The 22,625-nt window shown below is 31.7% G+C and overlaps 1 protein-coding gene across 1 annotated transcript in view; it reads right to left on the bottom strand.

Moving 5' to 3' along the window:
* The window catches only part of LOC143081088 (E3 ubiquitin-protein ligase rnf213-alpha-like), a 105,332-nt gene that overhangs the window by 47,351 nt on the left and 35,356 nt on the right, over nt 1-22,625 (bottom strand). Inside the window, exons 22-39 of the mRNA XM_076257324.1 lie at nt 20,071-20,309; nt 19,010-19,092; nt 18,429-18,562; nt 18,126-18,218; nt 16,606-16,791; nt 15,272-15,429; nt 14,785-15,007; nt 12,243-12,413; nt 11,834-11,896; nt 11,225-11,334; nt 10,469-10,609; nt 9,613-9,775; nt 9,259-9,335; nt 8,828-8,960; nt 8,253-8,360; nt 7,932-8,017; nt 7,313-7,510; nt 6,115-6,241 (exon numbers count right to left, since the gene is read on the bottom strand). Of these exons, the coding sequence (XP_076113439.1) occupies nt 6,115-6,241; nt 7,313-7,510; nt 7,932-8,017; nt 8,253-8,360; nt 8,828-8,960; nt 9,259-9,335; nt 9,613-9,775; nt 10,469-10,609; nt 11,225-11,334; nt 11,834-11,896; nt 12,243-12,413; nt 14,785-15,007; nt 15,272-15,429; nt 16,606-16,791; nt 18,126-18,218; nt 18,429-18,562; nt 19,010-19,092; nt 20,071-20,309 (2,493 nt within the window). The remainder of the gene's footprint in view (nt 1-6,114; nt 6,242-7,312; nt 7,511-7,931; nt 8,018-8,252; nt 8,361-8,827; nt 8,961-9,258; nt 9,336-9,612; nt 9,776-10,468; nt 10,610-11,224; nt 11,335-11,833; nt 11,897-12,242; nt 12,414-14,784; nt 15,008-15,271; nt 15,430-16,605; nt 16,792-18,125; nt 18,219-18,428; nt 18,563-19,009; nt 19,093-20,070; nt 20,310-22,625) is intronic.

Below are 22,625 nucleotides of genomic sequence, written 5' to 3'. Positions count from 1 at the left end.
TTTTGTTTAGGAATTAATTGACCAAGCTGCATGATCCAGGTGCAACTGAACATACATGTAACTGAATTATGTTCACTTCTATTGAAAATTTTTATTCATTAAATTTTAATTCCCAACTGGCAAGTCATTAACATATCTTTTTGTCATCTCATAATGTTGTGAGTTATGCATCAAATTAGACTTGAAATAAGCGTGATTTTTAACTAATTTAACACTTATTTTCATTAAACATTGTTATCACATGAAGAATGTGTGCTTTTGTAGATTTCATACCATAAAATGAATAGGAAAAAGGAGGTCCCTGTATACTGTTTTAACACCAGAAAACTGGGGTGTACACTGAATACAGGGAATACCCCACTTTTCTTGACTTATCTTACCTGTTGAATTTTGTAAAAATTCAATATAGAAAAATTATATCAAGAAATAAAATAAAATAATTTGCCTACCTACCTACCCATACCCTGATAACCTCAGTCGGGGAGGGGAAACAAAGATATTTTTAATGTTGGCCCTACTTTTTTTTTAAATTAAAAACATTCTTATGCATACAAGTACACATATTTGAAAAGGGCCAGCTAAAGCCCACCAGAGCAGTATTTAGTCACTGTATTGAAAACCCATTAGTCAGCCCTCATGAAAATATTTTTCTGAATTATTTCTGAACTCGATGCTGAAATTTTACTGAACACATTTAGTAAACCCTTTTCTTAAAAATGCCTGAATTTGGCACGTTCCAGCAAGTTTTCAGCACATTTTCAGTAAAAATTCAGCAGTACGTTTTCAGTAAATATTCAGCAATATTCAGAAATAATTCAGCATTAATTCTGAATTTTTCTGAACACCTTGCTGAATTTTACAGAATCTATTAAAAAGTCTGAATTTGGCATATTCCAGCACATTTTCAGCAACAATTCAGCAAGTCATTTTTAGTAAATATTCAGCAATATTCAGAAATAATTCAGCATTAATTCTGAATTTTTCTGAACACCTTGCTGAATTTTACAGAATCTATTAAAAACCTTTTGCTTAAAAATGTCTGAATTTGGCATATTCCAGCACATTTTCAGCAACAATTCAGCAAGTCATTTTCAGTAAATATTCAGCAATATTCAGAAATAATTCAGCATTAATTCTGAATTTTTCTGAACACCTTTCTGAAATATTCAGAACCTATAAAAAACCTTTTGCTTAAAGATGGCTGAATTTGGCACATTCCAGCAAGTTTTCAGCAAACTTTCAGTTACAATTCAGCAAGACATTTTCAGTAAATATTCAGAAATAATTAATATTACTTCTGAATCTTTCTGAACAATTTGCTGAAATATTCAGAACCTCTTAAACACCATTTTCTAAAAAAAAACCAGCTATAATTTAACCCGTTCCAGTGGGTTTTCAGCAAATTTTCTGTTAAAGTTCATCTAAGACTCTAAAGGTAAACTTTTTAGCATTTCTTTTTAAAATGTTCAACAAACAAAACAATATTTAAGGAAATATTCAGTAAAAATTTGAATTAATCTATACTCAGCCAATATTCAGTCTTCAGCTATTGTTCAGGAAAGGTTCAGATGATTTTCAGTTATAATTCAGGAAAGTTTCCATTGGTATTTAGACAATATGAGCTTTTTAATATTCTGTCTGAAAGACACTATTTATCCAAAACAAATAAACATTATTTAAGAAATACAATGGTGTCATATGTGAAGTAGAATAATTAGTTGTGTCTTTGTCTTTTTTATTATTGCTTTTTATTTTGTGTCTTATATAGTTGCAATCAGATCAGTCAAGCCTTTTACAACTGATGATTAGTTTGTTATGTTGTGACATCAATGACCCAGCATTGTGACATATGAAATTTCTTATGTCACAATGAGAAAGTGGACACATTTTGAAGTCGGTTATACATAATACAGTATAGATTTTGCCCATTTTAATCTTTAACTGACCAGTAATGACCGTTTATTATATCTCTGGGTTTTTTGGTTTTTTTTATCTATGAATTGTTTGCTCAGCATCAATCATGCCACATCTAATTATTTTTATATTTTGTATAATAAACTTATAATTGTCCCAAGTGAAAGCTTCCATGCTGCTGTTGATACTTGAGCCAAGTATTGTACACCGTTAGGTTACCACACGAAAGGAGCACTACAGTAAATCTACATGTAATCTCACGTCTTTCACTTGAAACATTTCGTATATATAACAGTAACATGAACAATATGCGTCTTGTTCTATTTTTCCAACTAAAAAAAAGAAGTCTTTTGGACTCTTTCCTGTCCTTCAACCCTTTGAAATTTTCTTGTGTTAGTGTTAATAGGGAAAATCATCAATCCAATTTCAACGGCCTGATAATTATTTCAAATAATGTGAATCATGAATTATTCATGAACTTTTAATTCTATTAATTCAGAAATTGAGAATCATTTGTATATTAAATAAAAATCAGATTATAATATATGTAAACTTCTCTTTCTTTCTGTATTAATCAAAATTGAAGTTTCAGAGCTTCAAACTTAGATCAGTTCAATTTCTGCTTGAATTTCAAAAAGTTTCTGTGGAAGATGCAGGACTTTCACCTGCAAGAAAATACAATCCACAAAGAATCCAATGTCTTACTTATTTTTTAATTCAATATAAATTATGATTTTTTTATAATGCCATTTTTTTAATTGATTGATTTAATATCATGAAAAAAATTAATTTTAGAAGGGAAGCGAAAAAAAGTATAAACATTTCTTAGAGTTTTCTGTATTGAAAGGTGCAGATCCATGATTTTGTTAGAGGAAAGGGCACCCACTTTTTTTTTAATGATCAATGCATTTGTCAATTTGAATTGGGACATATAGTTGCCGCACCCCAACTTTTTAAAATGTCTGGATCCGCTCCTGTTGGTGTGAATACTTGTAAAAAGTCTATGCAATTATCATATATATGAAGCTCCATATGTGGGATCCTGGCACCCTGTATCTGCCATTGATTGATACGTTCATAAAGAAAAGCAATGTGTCATATCTAAGTTCAGGTTAGAGGCACAATATGGTTCATTTCCGAAATCCTGCTTTTTTGTATTTTTTTTCCCATTATTCCTCTCACATCTGACATCCTCCCCCCTCACTCAATTTCATATCCCCACAATCCCCTATAATTCACATCCCAAAATTTGCAAAAGCATGCCCCCCCCCTTTTTGTCCCTCAAATTAAAAAAAACTGCTGGTTCCCAAAATATGGTTCATTTACCTAATCCGGTTATTTTGTAAAAAAAAATCATGAATTCTCTCACATTCTCCCCCTCCCTTTGTTCCATATTCAATCCATGTATCTCACATACCAAAACTTGCAAAAGCATGTCCCCCCTTTTTCTTTTTTCCCCATTAAAGTAAAAAAACAGCTGGTTCCTAATAAAAACAAGAACATTCCCCTTCCTCCTCTGATTTTCTCTAAATACATGTAAGTTAAATGGTCAGTGCATAATGATGTGCACAAGTTCAATACATAATACACCTTATCGCTATTTGTCCGCCATTACTGGATATCACACAGGTTCCCGTAAAATTATGACGTCATAATACAAAAAAGCTGACGCCACAATGAAAAAGTGATTGTTGTATGCGTCAAAAGTTCAAGCGGCAGGGTCAGCCGGGAATAGCGATAAGGTGTATTTCAAGGATTTTCTTCATTTTTATTTATTTTCTGGTGTTGACTTTCTCAAAAATGGTATTTATAGATTGTCTCAATAAACTTTTATCTTTAAATATGATTTAAAATTAGCAATAAACATTTCAGTTCAAACTGTAATATACTTATCTGATAAATATAGCCATCATTTCACAAATCGTATTTAGGGCGCCTAAATAGTTTTTTGTTGACGTAATTTATTATGCGTTTCCGGTTCAGAAAGGTTTCACTTATTAAACTGGTATCTACTTTCTACGAACATAGTGTAATAGCCAGCAGGGGACCAGCTTAGATCATGAAAACGTTTGAACTCCCTATATAACTGACTGTACTATCAGTGCTTGTAAATAACACTGTATTAGTTTACAATTACAACGATTGACTAATCTGATATTTTTCTTAGTTCTTTTTTATGCCGGAATACAATTAAGTAAGGCATATTTAAGAACTTGGAGAGAGATTCAGAAAACTTCTTCTACAGATAAAATTAACACTGGCAGTGCACCAGCAAAAACGGATAGGCGATCGAACAAATCGCAAATAATTTCAACGTAAGTTCCCTTTTCAAATTTTGAATTTTTATAAATACTTCGACACCAAGACACATTGACACCTGGCAAGACCTCCGGTGTCAATATTTTAATATAACATAGGTCCTTGCTAGTATAATTTTGATATGCCTCTCAAGTCTTCATATAAATGAATTCTAGACATTCCGGCACCTTGTCAAATCGGCACCGTTATAGACAGTTCCGCACCAAGTCAAATCGGACCTGGTTAATTCGCCCCCAAAATTAACAGATTATGTTTTGCAAGTTGGGGAATCATGACTTTTAAAGAAAGGAAATTTATTATAGAAAAAACAAACTTGTTATAAATTGTAATGATATATAAGATCTTCAGTTTTTAATGTGATTACCAATCATAACATTATTAATAGAGTACTCATGACTTTAAACAGAAAGTCAGCTTAATATTGTTTATTGTAGATTTCACAGGTACCTGTGAACATGATTACATTTGGGTGCCCCTGAGTGGGAGAATCTTAAATGACACCACCCCCCCCCCCCCCTTTTTTTGGTACATGTAGTTAATGATTTTGAGATTTTTTTATTTGTTTATATAAACTATTTTCACTTCGAATATATTTTGATTTTACTGATTGGCTAATATCTCAAAAAGATATGACCCAAATTCTTAAACTTTCCCTTAAAAATCATATGTCACAATGACTCAATGCTTATGTTATATCAATTACTCTGCTCTAAAAATTAATTGTTTACGTTGTTAAGGCCAATTGACTTCAGATCAACTCATGTAATTAAAAAAACAACTTCAGTTTGGTGGTCTTTGGTGTACGTACATGTATTCTGCTCTGGTCTGATATAAAAGTTTGAAAAAATATTTTTTATGCCCCACCTACGATAGTAGAGGCCGGTGGCATTATGTTTTCTGGTCTGTGGGTCTGTTCGCCTGTCATTTTGTCCGTCCATTCATCTGTCTGTTTGTCTGTCCCGCTTCAGGTTAAAGTTTTTGTTCAAGGTAGTTTTTTTATGAAGACTTAAAGTCCAAGCAACTTGAAACTTAGTATACATGTTCCTAATGATATGATCTATCTAATTCTAATGCCAAATTATGCCAATTTCAAGGTCCACTAAATATAGAATATGATAGTGTGAGTGGGGCATCTGTGTACTGTGGACACATTCTTGTTTGTATTATTTTCAGAAGATTTTCAGTATTCTGTCTGAACAGTTCAGCATCTGGCAAATCTGTTCATACAAGCTTTAGAGCTGTTCTGAACAGTTCAGCTTTCTATCATTTCAGAAAGTTTTTTTTTAGCTGCTTTGAAAAATTCAACACTGTCTGAATAGTTCAACACATTTTCAGATGTCTCTCTGAAAAATTAAGCAAGTATTTATTCTGTTCAGAATGATTTCAGTATTGTTTCTGAACATTTCAGGATCTTGAAAATCTGTTCAGAAGTTTTCAGGGCTGTTCTGAAAAATTCAGCACTGTTCAAAGATATCAAAATTTTTTTAGCATAGTTTCAGATGTTTGTCTGAGGAGTTCAGCAATAACTGAACAGTTCAGATTATTTTCAGCTTCAGTTCAGCGATGTCTGAATTTTTCAGCACAGTCTGAACTTTTCAGAAAATGTTACAGCACTTTTTCAGCAAATCTGAACATTCCAGTAAGTTTTCAGTATTTGTTCAGAATTTGGAAAAAAAGCTTCAGCACATTTTCAGATCCCAAAATTTGGTTCAGCATGCATTCAGCTAGGGTCCAGAACCTATTCAGCAAAACTCAGCAAAAATTCAGACATTCTTTTTCATGAGGGTGACCTTCAGCTGTTTTATGCCCTTTGGTCAGGTTGTTATCTCTTTGACACATTTGCCATTTCCATTCTCAATTTTATTACATCTTACAAAATACCTGTTTCTCTAATTGTGCTATAGTAAATTCTGTACATTCTAATTCTTGACAAACATGCAGAATTATTGCAGCACAGGTATCGTCATGGTAACCCATAAAAACATCCCCTATTTTTTTAGTCTCTTTCCTGCAAATAATATCAAAATATTGAATATTCAGCAAAAAAAAATTCAAGAACATGTTAATGGTATATGAATGTATACCGCTTTGAATTCAACAAACATGCTGAGACATATAATGAAACTTTTGCACACAAGGTAACAGTCCCCAAAATGAACATAAGCGTAGGAACTATTTGGTTTTAAATATGTTCTACTTTCCCATATGTTCTTTTCTAACCGGGCCCTATTAGGTGGTGTAACATTTTACTAAGACTATCCAAATTATTTTTGAAAGAATTCCACTCAAGCCAGGCTAGGGCCATCTTAAACTTTCAGTGAGGTGAGAGTTTTTTTGCTCGTTGCTGAAGGCCTCACTGTGTATTTGAGATGAAGAACTGCAATAAAAGCGATGTTTCTTTGATTTTTTTGTGTGCTTGTTTGCTGCGTATGACCTGATTTTGTGTCATGTCACAACCCCATATCCTTTGTTGTTCTATTATAACTACCACATCTAGTCACATTAATGCCTTGTTCATACATACATTTAATTTGAATTGAATTTGAATCGAATGCAAATCGAATACGCTAGTCGCTTTCTCACACTCTTCTTTTTTTAATTTGAATTGATTCGAATTGGCTAATTTGAATTATCAGATTCGCATTAAAAATACATTTTTGTTAATACGAATTAAAAGTTAATGTCGTTTGGACAGTAAAGCTAATTTGACGCGCATTGCAATACGAATTAGAATTGACGTTAGAACGTAATCCTTTTGGAATGTGAATTAAACTAATTCGAACTAGTTAATGCGAATTGAATTCAAATAACGTGTGAATGCTTTATAATTTAACTCTAAACCAACCAGACTTTGCACTCACCCATGAAAGCCTTATGTCTATGATTTAACCAAATTGACGATCAAAACAGACAACCTTCTACACAAAAGCAAAAAGGATATTTCCATAAACTTGAACAGGCTCAGGATGGATGCATTTTTTTTTAAGAATTATGTAAAGGACATGACTTTATCAACTTTAAATGAAGTGTTATAAGTAAAGGGTTAACTGTTTAGTACTTATATGCTATGTATAATTACTTTTTTATCAAGTATCTCATGTCTAAGGGAACTTTGACCTCACAGAACTGTTGTGCCCATTTCTGTAACTTGACTGTAAGCTCTAACTGATAAGGTGTCAGCATGGTCTTCAAAGACAAGAAATGTTTCTCCAGTCGATTGATCAAAGGTATTGGAAACTTGTCATATACAATCTGTTTCTCTGCTACTACAATCAGTCTAAAAAATAATTGAACAAAATCTTCAAAAATATTCTTTCTGTACACACAAAAAAAAAGGCTGATTTTAATAAAAATTTAAAACTGACATTGGGTTGAATATTAACAGTATTCGAATTATAAACTATATCGTATAAACATGAAAACATATTACGTGAGAAATATTTCTAGAACCAAATTGTGACTAGAAGTAAATGTCATCCATGTTACAAGTAATACATTACTGTATCAAAGTTACTTGTCCGTAGACAACTACTTGATATTCTATAAAGGAAATTTTCATAAGATACTGGCATTTTTTTAACGTAAAATTAGACAACACCAATAATTGCCTTTAATTTCTCATTTTACAAAAAAAAAAAAAAAGAAAAAAGAAAGTCATCAGGTAAAAAGTGCAATAATTTGAAGAAGTAAAATTTTACCTGAACGCTCTATGTACTCTACATTTTACTCTGTGTGTTCCAAGTCCTAAATCTACATATCTCTCATCACCAAACTCAACATAATACTGAAATTATTGTATACAATTTATAGTCATGAAAATCTAGAAAACAATTTTTATTTTTCAATCTTTTTTAAAAACAACAAACATGGATTGATATCCATATAAATAACCTTTTTTTTCAAGAAAATGGAGCTACTCAACATAAAAATATGATCATAAAAAACAATAACTGAAAGAAAACATTTTATTTTAAGTAACTGTCTTATGTAGAAAACAACTTTGATGTTACAATTCCTACCTGGTTAAGTGCATCGTAAAGACTTTCATATAGATTCTCCAAGTTTAACAAGATAACTGTACTCCCAGTCTCCATACAAACTTTGATGCGGTTTATATTTCTACACACCTTCAAAATAATAGTCAAAATATTTCATTTATTCTAATTCTCTATGTTAAAACAACTCTATGGAAGAGATTTATAAATCTTTCAACTGATTAAGCTGGTCTTTTTCACAACTTTTGTCCTCATTTTACACTCATAGGGCACTTGGTGTTTTATTAATCAGAAACCAGTCTTTGGTTGAAGACCACATACTAGTGACTATATGTTCTTTTGCCTTTTACATTTTTGTGCTGGTGTCTCATAATTGGATAAACTGGGTCAGTCATTGTTTATAAAGTAAAAAGTTCAATCAATTTTAGTAATATTTTGAAATGGAAATCATGTTCTGTTAAAAATCTTGAGTTGCAAAACAATAAAATGACAATTAACATCTTAAAACTTTTAGAGCAATGTGATCATTTATCTAATATATTATACATGTTCAAAAAATGACCCTTTTAAAAACTATGCCCACCCATTTTATGTTTTACCTGTGTATATTCTTGATCACTACGAAAGCTACTACCAAATATAACAACAGCATTCTCCATGGTAAATATTTTCTGCTGTAATATGGTCAGGGCTCCATAGTTCTCTGTCAGTAACAGCATGTATCTTGTCTCACTACAGGTATAAAACATCTTTTATGAATATCAAGGTTTTTCTTTTAATGAAAATCATACAATGTTATAACAGGTAATTTTTACATCTGAAATCATTATAAAACCCATATAATTGATCAGGTTTGTGTTAAATTTTTTTTGTATAGTCATTTATCTATAGTTGATGTCTAGATGTCTTTGTGTGTTAAGTTGTTTGGCTGCTGTCTCATTGATGTATACAACAAATCTTTAATATAAGGAATCAACTTGGTATAACATAGATGTTCCATGACTTTCTTACAGTAAAGTTATAATTTTACCTATTTGACATCTTGTCCCCTGTCAGACACGCCTGAATCATTCCTGCTGATGTACAGTTTGGATCATCCTCTCTTGGCTGAAATAAATGATGTCAAACAATAAGAGTTAGAAGCAAGGTATACCTGTTTCAAAAAGTGTAAAAGAAACATTTTCTATCAAATATATGTTCATAAAAAAAATGGAAATAGTAATTCTTTGAAACTATCTGCCGGATTTTGAAGACAAATCAAGATAAATCAGGAAGATAAAACATATTTTCTGCTATATTGGACTTGAATTTTACAATACATGGTGTTTGAATAAATCAGGTCATTAATATATATTTTATAACATTACATAATTGTTTGGTTTACCTCCTCATCTTTGTCAACAAGATGTGATAATTTATCGTAGAAAATGTCAACCGGTTTGACATTCTCTAATCCACCAAAGTTTCTAAGGATTGAATGCTTTAGTTGAAGCCATGAGGGTTTCTTTTTAGATCTGGACAGGAAACCATACAACATCTTCAACAAACTGAAATAAATAAATCAAAATTTCGCATCTGGCAAAGAATAAGATCAGAACAAGAATGTGTCTATAGTACACAGATGACACCAATCGCATTTTAACTTTTTATGTTTAGTGGATACTGAAATTGGGGTAAAAAATATCCTGTGGCATTGAAATGAGAAAGATCATATCATAAGGAACATGTGTACTAAGTTTCAAGTTGATTGGACTTCAACCTCATCAAAAACTACCTAAACCAAAAACTGTAACCAAAATCTTTAACCTGAAGCGAGACAGACGATGGACAAATACACGGACACAGACCAGAAAACATAATGCCATAAATGGGACATAAAAATTGCTGAATCGCTACAACTCATTATTATGAAGGTGCATACCAAATATTAAATATTCCCTTTTGTAGTAGCCAAGAAAACTATGACAAAAAATTTACTTGTATAATGAGTGTTGTTATATTTCAAACTATAGGCAAACTGGAAGTGGCTACATGGCAGATAATAAATTGCTTACTCGCTACAACTCAACATTATGGAGCTTCAAACCAAATATCACATCATACTCATTCTTAGAAGCTAAGAAAACCTTGACAAAATTAAAATGGATGGAAGGACAGAATCCAGTGGTAATTATACCTGCTTACACTTCTGGGATGCAGGTTTTAAAACGAAAATAAAAACAATACATGTAAATAAATACCTGTAAAAGTCTCTGAGGCCAAAGAATTCTCTCATTTCTGTGGATGCTTCTTTAAACAGGGCTAAGTAAGATTCCGCTAGATCTGGAATCAGCGGTTTTATATACTTCAATATCTTTTGTCTTTTTGTAGTACAGATTCCCCTGAAAAGAAAGAAAAATAATACTCCATAATTTTTATTCATTAGCTGACAAGATAAACTCATCTAGTGAAATTCCTTAACAATCAACAGTAAACATATTTACACTTTTGGTATTTAGCAGGATTTTGTCTCCAAATGACCTTAGATCTGCTACGAATAACCTTCTGATGTGAAGCAACAATCAATTTTTAATTGTGATGTCAAAGTTTACAGGAACTTGTGTGATTTTATGTAATGGTGGACAAATTTGTTCTTATATTAACTTAGCATTTGACTTCATCATCGTTTATAGATCCTTCATAATAAACATTTACTTTTCTGTTGGTTATATCTTTTTTAATCAGTCCTTCTGTGAGGTTTCAGCTGTTTCTACTTAGTGGACAATATTTCAACATCATCTAGTTTCAATTTTTCAGTAAACCATGGTCATTCTTACAAAAAGCAAATTGAGAACACATGTGGAACTGTTGACATGTCACATTGCATGGCACAACCAAATGAATCTTGGGGCCATAGTAGTATATCAAGAAATCATAACTTGTAGTTGCTGAGATATTGTGACAGAAATGTATCCTGGAGAGACAGATGTATAGAAGCAAACAGAAAAAAATCATACTCAGCACTTTCGATGAGTTCTGTAATATCAGGAACTTCTCTCTGTACAAGGATACCTCGATTCATTTTAGCTGGATCCAGGGCCCAGTTTGATATACCAATGAAGGCAACCTGTTCAAAAAGCATTTCATTATGTTAATTTCTAAAGCCATATTTGGTTATGATAACACATTACATTATGTTACATTTTTTAATCACCGTTACACTTTTTAAAAAACATTCTTAGGGTAACCCATATTTGCCATCTCACATGATTTTCACATATAACATGTGCACAAGAAAATTTCCATTCTCGGTGGCTATACTTTTAAAATAATTTAAAGTATCTTCAAACAGGTTGTTATACTTAAAAAAAAAATGAAGGTATCTTCAAACTGGCAGTTACTGCCTGAAAGATCTGAATTCATCAAAAATTACAGACCACATATCTATTGTATACTTTCTAAATATAGTAACTGAGAAAACAAAGAGAAAGTTATGGCAAGACACATTTATTTAAGTTTAATTTATACTCTGTGAGTGTATTTAGAGGATAATTCTATCAAATTAAGAAGAAAAAAATAGTTGAAAATAATATTTGATCATTCTAAAGCATTTATGGATAACATACCTTTTTATATTTTTCTGGTTTTTCATCATCAGGGCAACCATCTTCCAACAGAGGATGTAAAGTCTACAAAAAATAAAAATTGCTATAAATAACAAGTTTAAATTATTCTTGTATGAGATATTGCGGTGTTGTCTGGCTTCCTTATTCAGGACTTACTGGGGCAGTCAGACATAAGAGACCCCTTATATAGAACACATATGTATTATTTTTAGCTTTAGCAGTCAAGTTAGTTTGTAGGCAGAATCAAAGGACACACATTTTTAATACTAGTTTCTCCAAGGCTGATTCTGGCAACCTTTAGTTCCATTTTGACCAGCAGATTCAGATTATGATGATTTTTGTTAAAGTAAAGAGACTATGGACAACAGATGAATAAAGCCATTGATTGCAAAACCTCTCAATTACCTACCTTCAATGGCATTCTTGGAGAATCTTCAGCCAGACCAATCTCATCCAATACAACAATTGACACAAATCTATCAAGTGGTTTATCTTTCTGGAAGTTAGCACATTGTCTGAACATACCCACAATGCCTTCTGGTACTGATAAGGGGCTGCACTGGTATGATACCATCTGAACCTGTACAGAAATCAGAACATATACATTACTTGTGCTTTCCTTAGACCTGTAAATTTTGCTAGGATCTCAAATTAAACAAAAAAAGCAGAAATTTTGTTAGTGTTATAATGTTGTTTATCCAATACAAAAAATATTACTTTCACCTAATAAAAACAGTGAAAAACTAATCCCCATGAAATTGAACTACAAGACTCAACCACTATAAGTAACTTATTATTTCTATTGAAAGTATCATCAAAATGAAAGTGAACTGCAGATCTGAAATTTTTTACCTGTAGGATGAGTTACTGCAGAATGAAAGAACTATAGAAAGGGCAAGGTCATTTCAAAATAAACAGATAATGCCAACTTGCAAATTACATTATAAAGGGAAATAATTCAAGATAAGAACAATGAAAGTGACACTACCCAAATTTGTACTTGATCTGAGTTTTGTGGTAATAAGTATTGTATATAGGTTTCATAATGGGTGTATGGGGCAAACTTAAGTTACAGAACGGAAACTAAATATTTTGCATTTTTTTTCTATTTATAAAGGGGCATAACTCTATGATGGTAAAAGTGACATTACCTAAATTCAACTTTATCTGTGTTTTGTGGTAATAAGCATTGTGTATAAGTTTGATAACATTTGGTTGAGGCAACTTAAATTAAAGAACGGAAACTAAAAACTTTGCATTTTTTTTTTCCATTTATAAAGGGCATAACTCAAGAATAGTTAATGTTACCCCACAAAAATTCAAACTTGATCTGTATTTTGGGGAAATAAGCATTATGTATAAGTTTGATAACATTTGGTCGATGCAAACTTAAGTTAGAGAACGGAAACTAAACATTTAGTAATTTTTCCATTTATAAAGTAGCATAACTCTATAACTGTTAAAGGGACGCCACCAAAAATCAAATTTTACCTGTGTTTTGTGGTAATTAGCAATGGATATAATTAGTTATCAAGAGTACTAGGATCATAATATAATATGCCAGATGCACGTACGTTTCATAGCAGTAAAATTAGGCAAACTCAATTAAAAGAACGTAAACCTATACTCATGTACAGACAGACAAGGGTAAAACTTAATACCCCCTACGCAACAGCAGGGCATAAAATCAAAGAGCATGATTGCTCTGAGGGATATGATTGCCATTGTTTTCATTGATACATGTATTGTATTATTTTCAAAAATAATTAAACTGCACAAAGTCATGTAAAATGTAATTTACGTAAGTTAAGTAGTTACTCAACTTTAAAAATAGCCAATCCTTGATACAAGTGTATGAACAATGTAATTATTGTGTTTTATTTTTGTACTATCAATTCCAAGCTTACTTTCCACAGCAGTCACTAGAGTGAGACTGAGAGAAGGTATTTCACTTCGTATCTCATCACCTATTTTCCTACGTGAATTCTAGGAGGAACCACATTTCTAACTCTTTAAATATTTCATTTCCTTTGGGTCAGTGGGCATGACTCATTTCCGTACACATTCCTCATTGTGATCACTTTTAGTATAATACGACGTCTATCGACAGAACGAGTTATTTTTCCTCGTATCGTCGTATTTTAATTCAGAATTGACGAAATGTGGAAGACTCGATTTCGGCTGAAGGGGTGGTCTAGTTACACCTTTACGTCGTGGACTACATTTATTTTAATTTAAGTGATGTATATGATTTAAAATTATGCAACAACAATAACCCTCAATAGCAGACAGACATTGAAAGGATCAAATTAATCAATGGAGTGGGGAATCCAGAGCAACCATTCAATCTGATACCCCTTGAAGTCAAGAAAACTATATGCATGCGCATAATTACATTAACAAACCCTTAACTTGTGATTTGTAGCAAGGACGTATATTAAATGTTAATTAAACGATCTAGATGGTTCTCCATTTCTTATGGAAGTACAATATCAAATATCAGTTTCATAACGTTGACATATAAGAAAAACTCCACTTAAGTTCTTATATGACAGAAATAGATTTATCGGAATTCAGAGAACTCTCGCATTTTATCAAAACTGGGGAATTCCCTCTGACGTGTTTCTAAATTTATGAAAACACTAAATATAAATACTGCTTAATTCTGATTTTCCGTGTTGTTAAAATCACGCATATAAGTCAAGGGAAATATCGAAACATGAAGATTATGAGCAGAACATTAAAGGAAAGTTGTTTAAATTCAATCCTTTTGTTTGTTTTTACCTTTTAAAGCAAGACAATATTAAGAATCTGAGATGTTCCTTAATGTTAGAATAAAATGGTTGACGTGAGGGCATGGACCTGAGTCAATGGTAACAGTCTACAGATTGCTTGAAAGCAATTGTATCCCAAAAACACACTCCATGAGTTGAAGCATAAGTTATATATACCTGTTTGTAGTTTTTGAATAGATCATCTTGTGCAGCATTTCCCTGCATGGCATCAGCTACAATGGTCTTGGCTAGAGATTTAGAACTTCCAGGTTTACCCACCAAAAACATAGGAATTCTCAACTCTATACACACTATCATCATAAATACATTCTCCTTTAAAGCCTGATTTTTTGCAATATTTGGTGCTAAGCTTACACTATTCAAAAACACAGACTGACAACTGAAAAATACATATTCATGTAATATAAGTATCTATTACCAGCTAGTATTTGGATTTTTTTGTATATTGACTAGTAGTTAATATTTCTGTCATACAAACATTATCAAATGTAAACAAAAAGAATCTCAATGTATTTAAATTGCAAATTATGAAATAAATCCTTTCTGGAGATAAACTGACTTCAAGTTATTAATATTTAAAAAAAAGTATGTAGATATATATATAGATAGAAAGGTAAAATAATAAAATGTCAAACTGAATTACTTTGAAATTTCCTCTTCTATTTTGTCAGCTTCTCCTACCAGAAGTAATGGTTGTTTAAAATACTTGGCTACTGTATCTCGGTACTCTTCTCGATTTTTTAAGCAAGCATGATAACATACTCCAAGAGCAAGAACCAATGATCTAGTGATCTCATTTATCTAATATACAGAAATTAAAATTGTTAGTAAACTTTAAGTTATCAAAGTACATTTAAGTTTAAACAGGTATATTTGTGTTAATTGTGACATTCAGGAATTGTGATGGAACCTGTGTGATTTTACATAATGGCGGACAAATTTGCATACAAGTGTAAATACGTCTATTGCAGACAATTAGTGATTAGATGTATGCTGGAATATACTTTTCATATGTTAAGGTAAAAAAATACAACAGGGAAGAAATAATGCAAACATCAAGAGAATTATATAGGTCTCAAAGTTAGATTCAAACAGTGCATAATTATGTACAATATATACTGAGCCAAAAAAGTTTAGCAACAAAAATATGAAATTTTGTTTTATTATAAAATCGTAACAACATATAATTTTAATAATAAACCAATCTAACTTTGACATGTCAGAAGCAACATGAGTGTTTAACACTAATATTCATTAGGATATTTTTTGTATGGAGCGTGGAAGGGTCAAAATGCGGAAATGAGCACAGTGTTATTCAAAATCAATTTCTCGGCCATGCTCTAAGTGCGTCAATGAAGATTGGAAGACACAACAGCAGCTGCCCTTAGTCAATGCACTACTCTTGTGGCCGGAAAAAACTTGTCACATGTTGACGTAAAGAGAAGGTAGGGCTCCTCCCTTGACGGTGGTTGTTTTTAGTCTACTACATATCGACCTATCCTGTGCCGTTGCAATTTATTGATATCTGTTTGTTAGTCTCTAAACTGTTGACTTATTCACATGAAATCAAACCAAGACGTCAGCAACACTCATGACTGCATCAACCATTCCAAGAGCCATCTGACGGTCATTTTCGGAGAGGCCTGGTTGACGCCCCATGCAATTTTTTTCAAACTTTTATGTGTTTTTCTTACCAATGGTGTGTTTCTGCACGTTAGTGCCCCCAAAAAAATGACTTCGTTTTAAAAGTACAGGAACAACAATTAAACATTAATTACACATGCAAAGCTGAAATGGCGCAAAATCAATCACCTGGAAAAAAGTACGACTGATTAAAATAACAGGTAAAACTAAGGATTATATAAATGATGTTTAATAAAAAAAAATATCCAGAAACAACAAAAAACAAGCGTTGCTAAACTTTTTTGGCTCAGTATAGCAACTTTCTTGTTATGAAAAGTATGTCATAAAATATACCTGTGGAAGTAATATTTCTTCTGTTGATTCATCATCTGAGTCTGTTTCCGAATCAGAATCAGAATCCTCTAATTCACCTCTCATTCTCCTAAACAGCAACTGGTCCTCATTACTCTGTCTAAAGAACCAACTCATCACTTGTAATACTCTCTCTACATCCCTCAAACTAACAAAACTACACTCATCCTGAAATACAAATTGAAATTTTATTTTTCAATAGTAATCTTTGAGATATAGACCAACATAGCAATGCATAATTGTCTCAATTTGTATGACCAACTATCTGAGAGAATCATCTTTCACATCTACCTTAATTGCTATGTCTATTTCTCTCTCTTATGCCTGGTATAAAGATATTGACAAACATAATACTACATGTTATTGCGAAGCCTATGATAGTTTTCCATAGATTCACCTACAAGTTACCTGGCGATTTAAACTTTTGTAAGTTCTATTGTCCCATCTAACAAATACAACAGGTATTGTTCTCTGCGTAGTTTATTTGATGGGACCTTTAAATTTCTTCTAGGAGAAATATATCACTCATTGATTAATTTACCTGACCAAAAAATTATCTTCTTTTTTTATTGAAATACTTCTATAAACTCACATAAACTGTATGCAATATTGTATTTATTCAATATATCATTAATATATTTTCAATCTGTTCAATATAAAATCTGGTTTAATAATAAGAAGTTTATTTCAGACACATTTTTCAGTATTTTCTAATGAATTTGCATGTTTTTGTTGTTGTTCATTTATAGACTTATGTTTATGAAGACCTTAATTTAAAAATAATAGTATTCAAATTTTTATTTATAAAACACACAAAAATATTGCATATGTGATCAGAAATCAACTTTTAATTTTTGAATCAGTATTAATGTCGAACACATTAAAAACGAGTTATTGGTATTGAATAAATACAACACCACATGCAGTTTTGTGGGTCCTTACTCAGTATTGGTATAAATATTTTTTCATCATTGACAGTTCAATTTTTTGTTCAGGTAAATTAATCAATGAGTGATATATTTCTCTTGGAAGAAATTTAAAGGTCCCAGTGAATAAACTACACAGAGAACAATACCTGTTGTATTTGGTAGATGGGACAATAGAACTTACAAAAGTTTAAATCGACAGGTAACTTGCAGGTGAATCTGTGGAAAACTATGATAGGCTTTGCAATAAAATGAGCATAAAACCTGACATGATAAAGTTATTTCTTGAATCTATTGTAAGCCATAAAAAGTTTTCATTTTTTTCAGTTTTGACTCTTGTGTATTTTAGCCATATCAAAATTTGAACAGATGGTAACACAATTGTGAGAATATCTTCTTGAGTATATAATCATATGATTAAGATGCAGGTTGCTCACAAGTTTCCACTTTTTTTCTTGGGACAGAGCTTCTAAAAGATTAAATGATGGGCATGTACATCTTCAATCACTTCACAAATCTTCCATCATTCCTGTTATGATTCAAAGGCAAATACATTGAGAATATCAGTACAATTACCTTTTGTTGTCTCATAAAGTCTTGAGATACAGTCAGTATCTTACTTAAGACTGTCTCCAATCCTTGAATGTCAGGGAGTTCTCCATTCTTTACCTACAACACAATATACCTAGATCATATGCCAAGTACAAATACATTCTGATTCTAAAATTTACTACATATCAAGTTGTTTGAAGTAATGTTAAGACAATCATTAATTTCACTAACTGTTCATTCATAATACTGATGAATAGGTATTATAAACTTTAGCATACTTGGCCCAATAATTCAGCATGTTCCACAAAACAAATGGTTAATACTTACATATCTACGGACCATCTGTTTTATGTACATCTCCTCTACTTCTGTTTTCAGTTGTCCAAAGTCCCAAACAAGCGGCAGCATGCTTTGTGGGAGTGGCTGAACTCTGTACACCAATCTTCTCATTGGTACACGCCCTAAAATCATAAGAACTTTTAATCACATATCCAATCATTTTTTATGCACAAATCGTGGTCTTTATTTGGTAACTTTGACCTTGAACTTTAAAATGTTGATCTCAAAATCATTATGGATCTTCCTGATTGTAATGAAAATGAAAATGACTGACAAACTGAATGACTGACATGTCAAAATCCAAATATCCTCACTGAGGCTTTTGGTCACATTAGCTACACGCCCATTCTGGTATTTATGCGGGTTATTTTACAGACAAACAAAGTTTTTAAAAGTGCATTTTTTTGTTTAACATCATCACCTACTGCCTCTCTTATAGAATTGCAAATCCTACTTCAAAATTAAGAAAAGCTCATCTTGTCTAGTTTCTTATTAACTGGATAAAATGCTGCAAAGCATTGCAACACTGATGCTTGATCAGATTATCGCTAATGTTTTTCTCATTTTACCAAGTTTATCTGTTGTTTTGTCAGCATCAACATGATAACCAAGTCCAGCTTGTTCTAATCTTTTTATCAACTCATCAGAATGTCTGCAAAAATATAAGTAAATTAACATTACTTAAAACTTATATATATATCTATATATGAGTATAAGGGTTTATATAAATATGAGCTTCATATGGATAGTTTTGGCATACGGCAAGAAACATCAAACCAACAACAAAAATAACAATTAGGCCGTAGTTATTTTATTTTTAGTTTTAAGAACCCTCCTACCCTAATTTTTGCCAAATAGGAAAACAAATAAAATTAAAAATGTTGATTTTTATTTTTTTTTCTCCTCCGACCCAGTGTTTTTCATGCAAAAAAAAATAAATTTTAGTTCATAACTGCATGAAAGAATCTAAATTTATGCTCTTGGTGATTTAGTAAGTTGTTGCACATTGATTTTCAATTCAAACCTTGTCAAGAAAAAAAAAATAGTTGTTACACTAGTAGAAAATCTCCTGGTGAAATAAAAAAAAAAAAATTTGATATTGACGGTTGGTATTAAAAAAAAAATCAGCAGCATTTTTTTTTTTTTTTTTTTCGTCCTCCTACCCATTGGTTTTGTCAAAAAAAATCGTAAAACTAAAAATATAATAACTATGGCCTTAGACATGCAGAGGTTATGCAGAGGTTAACAAACATTGTATTTTTGTATCAGACATCTTTATTGGAAAGCAAAAAAACATATTTTCTTGTTTTATTGGGTATTTGAAAGGTATAAGCCTGATTACAGCAAAATACCTTGAGTGTGTAGGTTAAGGTAATATCTTTGGTTAAACTTGCTTGCTAGCTGAATCATGAAGTCATTATAAGTTAGGTTTTTTACCCTCCCTTAAGTGTAGAAAAGTTCAACAGATCTCCAATATATCTGTCTGTAGGACTAGACTACTCTGAAAGGTTTAGCTAACAAACAAGCTAGCCAAATATATGACCTATGATTACACACTCAAGCCATTTTGCTGTAACTGCAAGAGAAAATTTGTTAAAATTAAAAAGAGATATTTTGATATAAAACTTACTTTCTATATGGATTACAAGCGGCCACTATTTTCAACCTCTCATGGAGATTAATTGGTTTCCCTCCAAGAGATTTGTCACACATGATTTCCTTGATAACACCAATGGCTTCAGTTGTATTAGCTTCATCAAAGAACAAAACTGTGTCCATATTTTTATACTTCTGTGCATTATCCATGGCAACTACTTCAGCTAACTGGACCTTTTTAACAATGTCTGAAGGTTTTGTACCACCATGTACCTTTAATCATAATTAAATTTCTTGTAGCATGAATGAGGAAATTATAAAGTCTAAAAATAATTCAAAATCAGATAGAAATAAATAAAAGAGTAGTATTACACATATACAACTGACATAAAGACATTGTGAAGTTTATAGACGAAAATGTATGAAGAAAATATCATTTATATTTGATGCCATTTTGTTCAGAGCAGATTGAGAAGTCTAAATATAGTTCTTTTTTTTCTTTGACTTTCAAGGAAGCTACATTCACCTAACCACATTTATAATTTCAATAACAACCTGGCCACCGTTTCACAAAGCCTTCTTAACTTACGATCATCCTATCAGTTTACGATCGGTTTACGTATGGTTCTACGTTCCCGTTACGTGTGTTTCACAAAGGCATCATAAAGAACTACTAAGTTGATCGCAAGTTACGTCGTGTGTATCATCGTAAGTGTATCGTAAACCGAGAAGAGTGCTTTCTTTCACGTCCGCACTTTTATCGAGTATGGCATGCCAAATAAACATTTTTTAAAATAATTATTATGGATGGCGAATTATGGCGATATTTTTATATCAACATTAATACAACTAAAGAATTTCAGTCCGTTTTCAATATGAATTCAAGATATATGACGCTTACAGTCATAGGACAAAAGTGAGTTCCCACTCAAAAAATGTCCTATTATTTCAACTAAAATCGGTTTTTTTCAAAAAAATATTACCAAGTAAGTCTATGAGTGATTTTTATAAAATAGATACCATAAGATGCAGAAATGTCTGAAGTTCAATTGTTTATTTGGCCATATTTTTAGTGAGGTGCTTTTTCATTATTCAATGGGTTAAACACAAATGCAATTTTTAACGATTTTAATTTGGTAAGAATACATAGCAAACTTTGCCGTGAGTCAAGTTATATTTTTCTTTGTGTTCACCTCGTCAGTAATAATACATATATTAACAACACTTTGTACCAATATTCTATTTGGAGACAAAAACAGTAAAATATATTAAACGAAACTATCCGACACAGTGAGGGTCTAGATTAGTGGCAACGAGGGGGGGGGGTAGCATTTCTTTGTTTTGTTATTCTTTTAGCCATTCTTATCTTTTCAGCATTAAAAAATATGCTAATACTTTAAGTTATGTGCCTCTTTAGAATTTGCACTAAACAAATGAAACCATTTATCAATTTTGTTAAAGGGGCACTAGCTACGAGATATATAAAAAATCTAAAGCGATGGAAAACTTAATGAAATTGTTTGCTTAATCAACTTTACTTTATATTCTCTTTTTTCTTGGGGGGGGGGAGGGGATTATTCTCTATTCTGTAAACCTCATTCACAACCTCATATATCTTGTGTTATTTCAAATAAATATCTGATATTCAAGCGCCTATTAGCGGGATAGGATGCTTAGTACTATAAGAGTATCCACAAAGAGAGTTTGCGGGTGGTCTCTTTTAAAAGTCGGTGCATGAGAATATTATGGTACAACCTAACAACAAAAAGGTTGCATACTAAGTATATAAAAGCTAAAGAATATGCAAAGCATGTAATTTTTACACCGCAGGAATTCGGGTTAAAGGGGTTCCCAACTGTGAATATTAAATAATATACATGTATACCGATTTGATTGTCCAATAACTGTTTTAACACACGACGACATCAATTTACGTGAATATTTTGGAAATATACAGACGATATTCCGCAATCCACGGCTTATAGGAAAGTTTCTTGTAGTGTAACGAAAAGCGGGAAATACTCGTTTATGTAGTTAAAAATTGGCAATTTTAAATTATTAACTTATTTTACATTTAGGCTTCTCCTATTTTTCTAAATTGTTACATTATTTGGAGAATTGCGATTTAATGTTATTTTTTTGTATCGTTTCTAAACTAGAAATTGACCTGTTGTCTCACAAGGAAACAGCTGTTTTGACGTTTTTTCTAGAAAAGTTCCTAAATATTCTAAAAACTTTGCACACACATTATGTCTTCAATTCAGTGAGCAATATTGAATTTCATGCTAAATACAGGAGCTTACCAGATTAAATTAACGCGACCTATTAAAATAGGCAAAACAATAAGTTTTTATTCCAACTACAATTGAACTTTTTATATCTAATCGAGATTCATGTCATATTGATCTGTAATATATTTACATGTATTTGTATTAAAACTTGACCAACTTCTTAAAATCTGACCGTACGCGAACAGTCTGGTGTATGCGTATTTTGAAAAAGTACGCATACGGTGTGGAACATAGACATCTGTCTATATTGTTGAAAACTATACTATACTATGTTGCCTACTGGATGTCCTTAGTTTGT

The sequence above is a fragment of the Mytilus galloprovincialis genome, chromosome 6, assembly GCF_965363235.1.
Source record: "Mytilus galloprovincialis chromosome 6, xbMytGall1.hap1.1, whole genome shotgun sequence".
Taxonomy (NCBI): Eukaryota; Metazoa; Mollusca; class Bivalvia; order Mytilida; family Mytilidae; genus Mytilus; species Mytilus galloprovincialis.
Note: the sequence above shows the minus strand (reverse complement) of the source record. Positions and strands in the feature narration are given on the sequence as shown.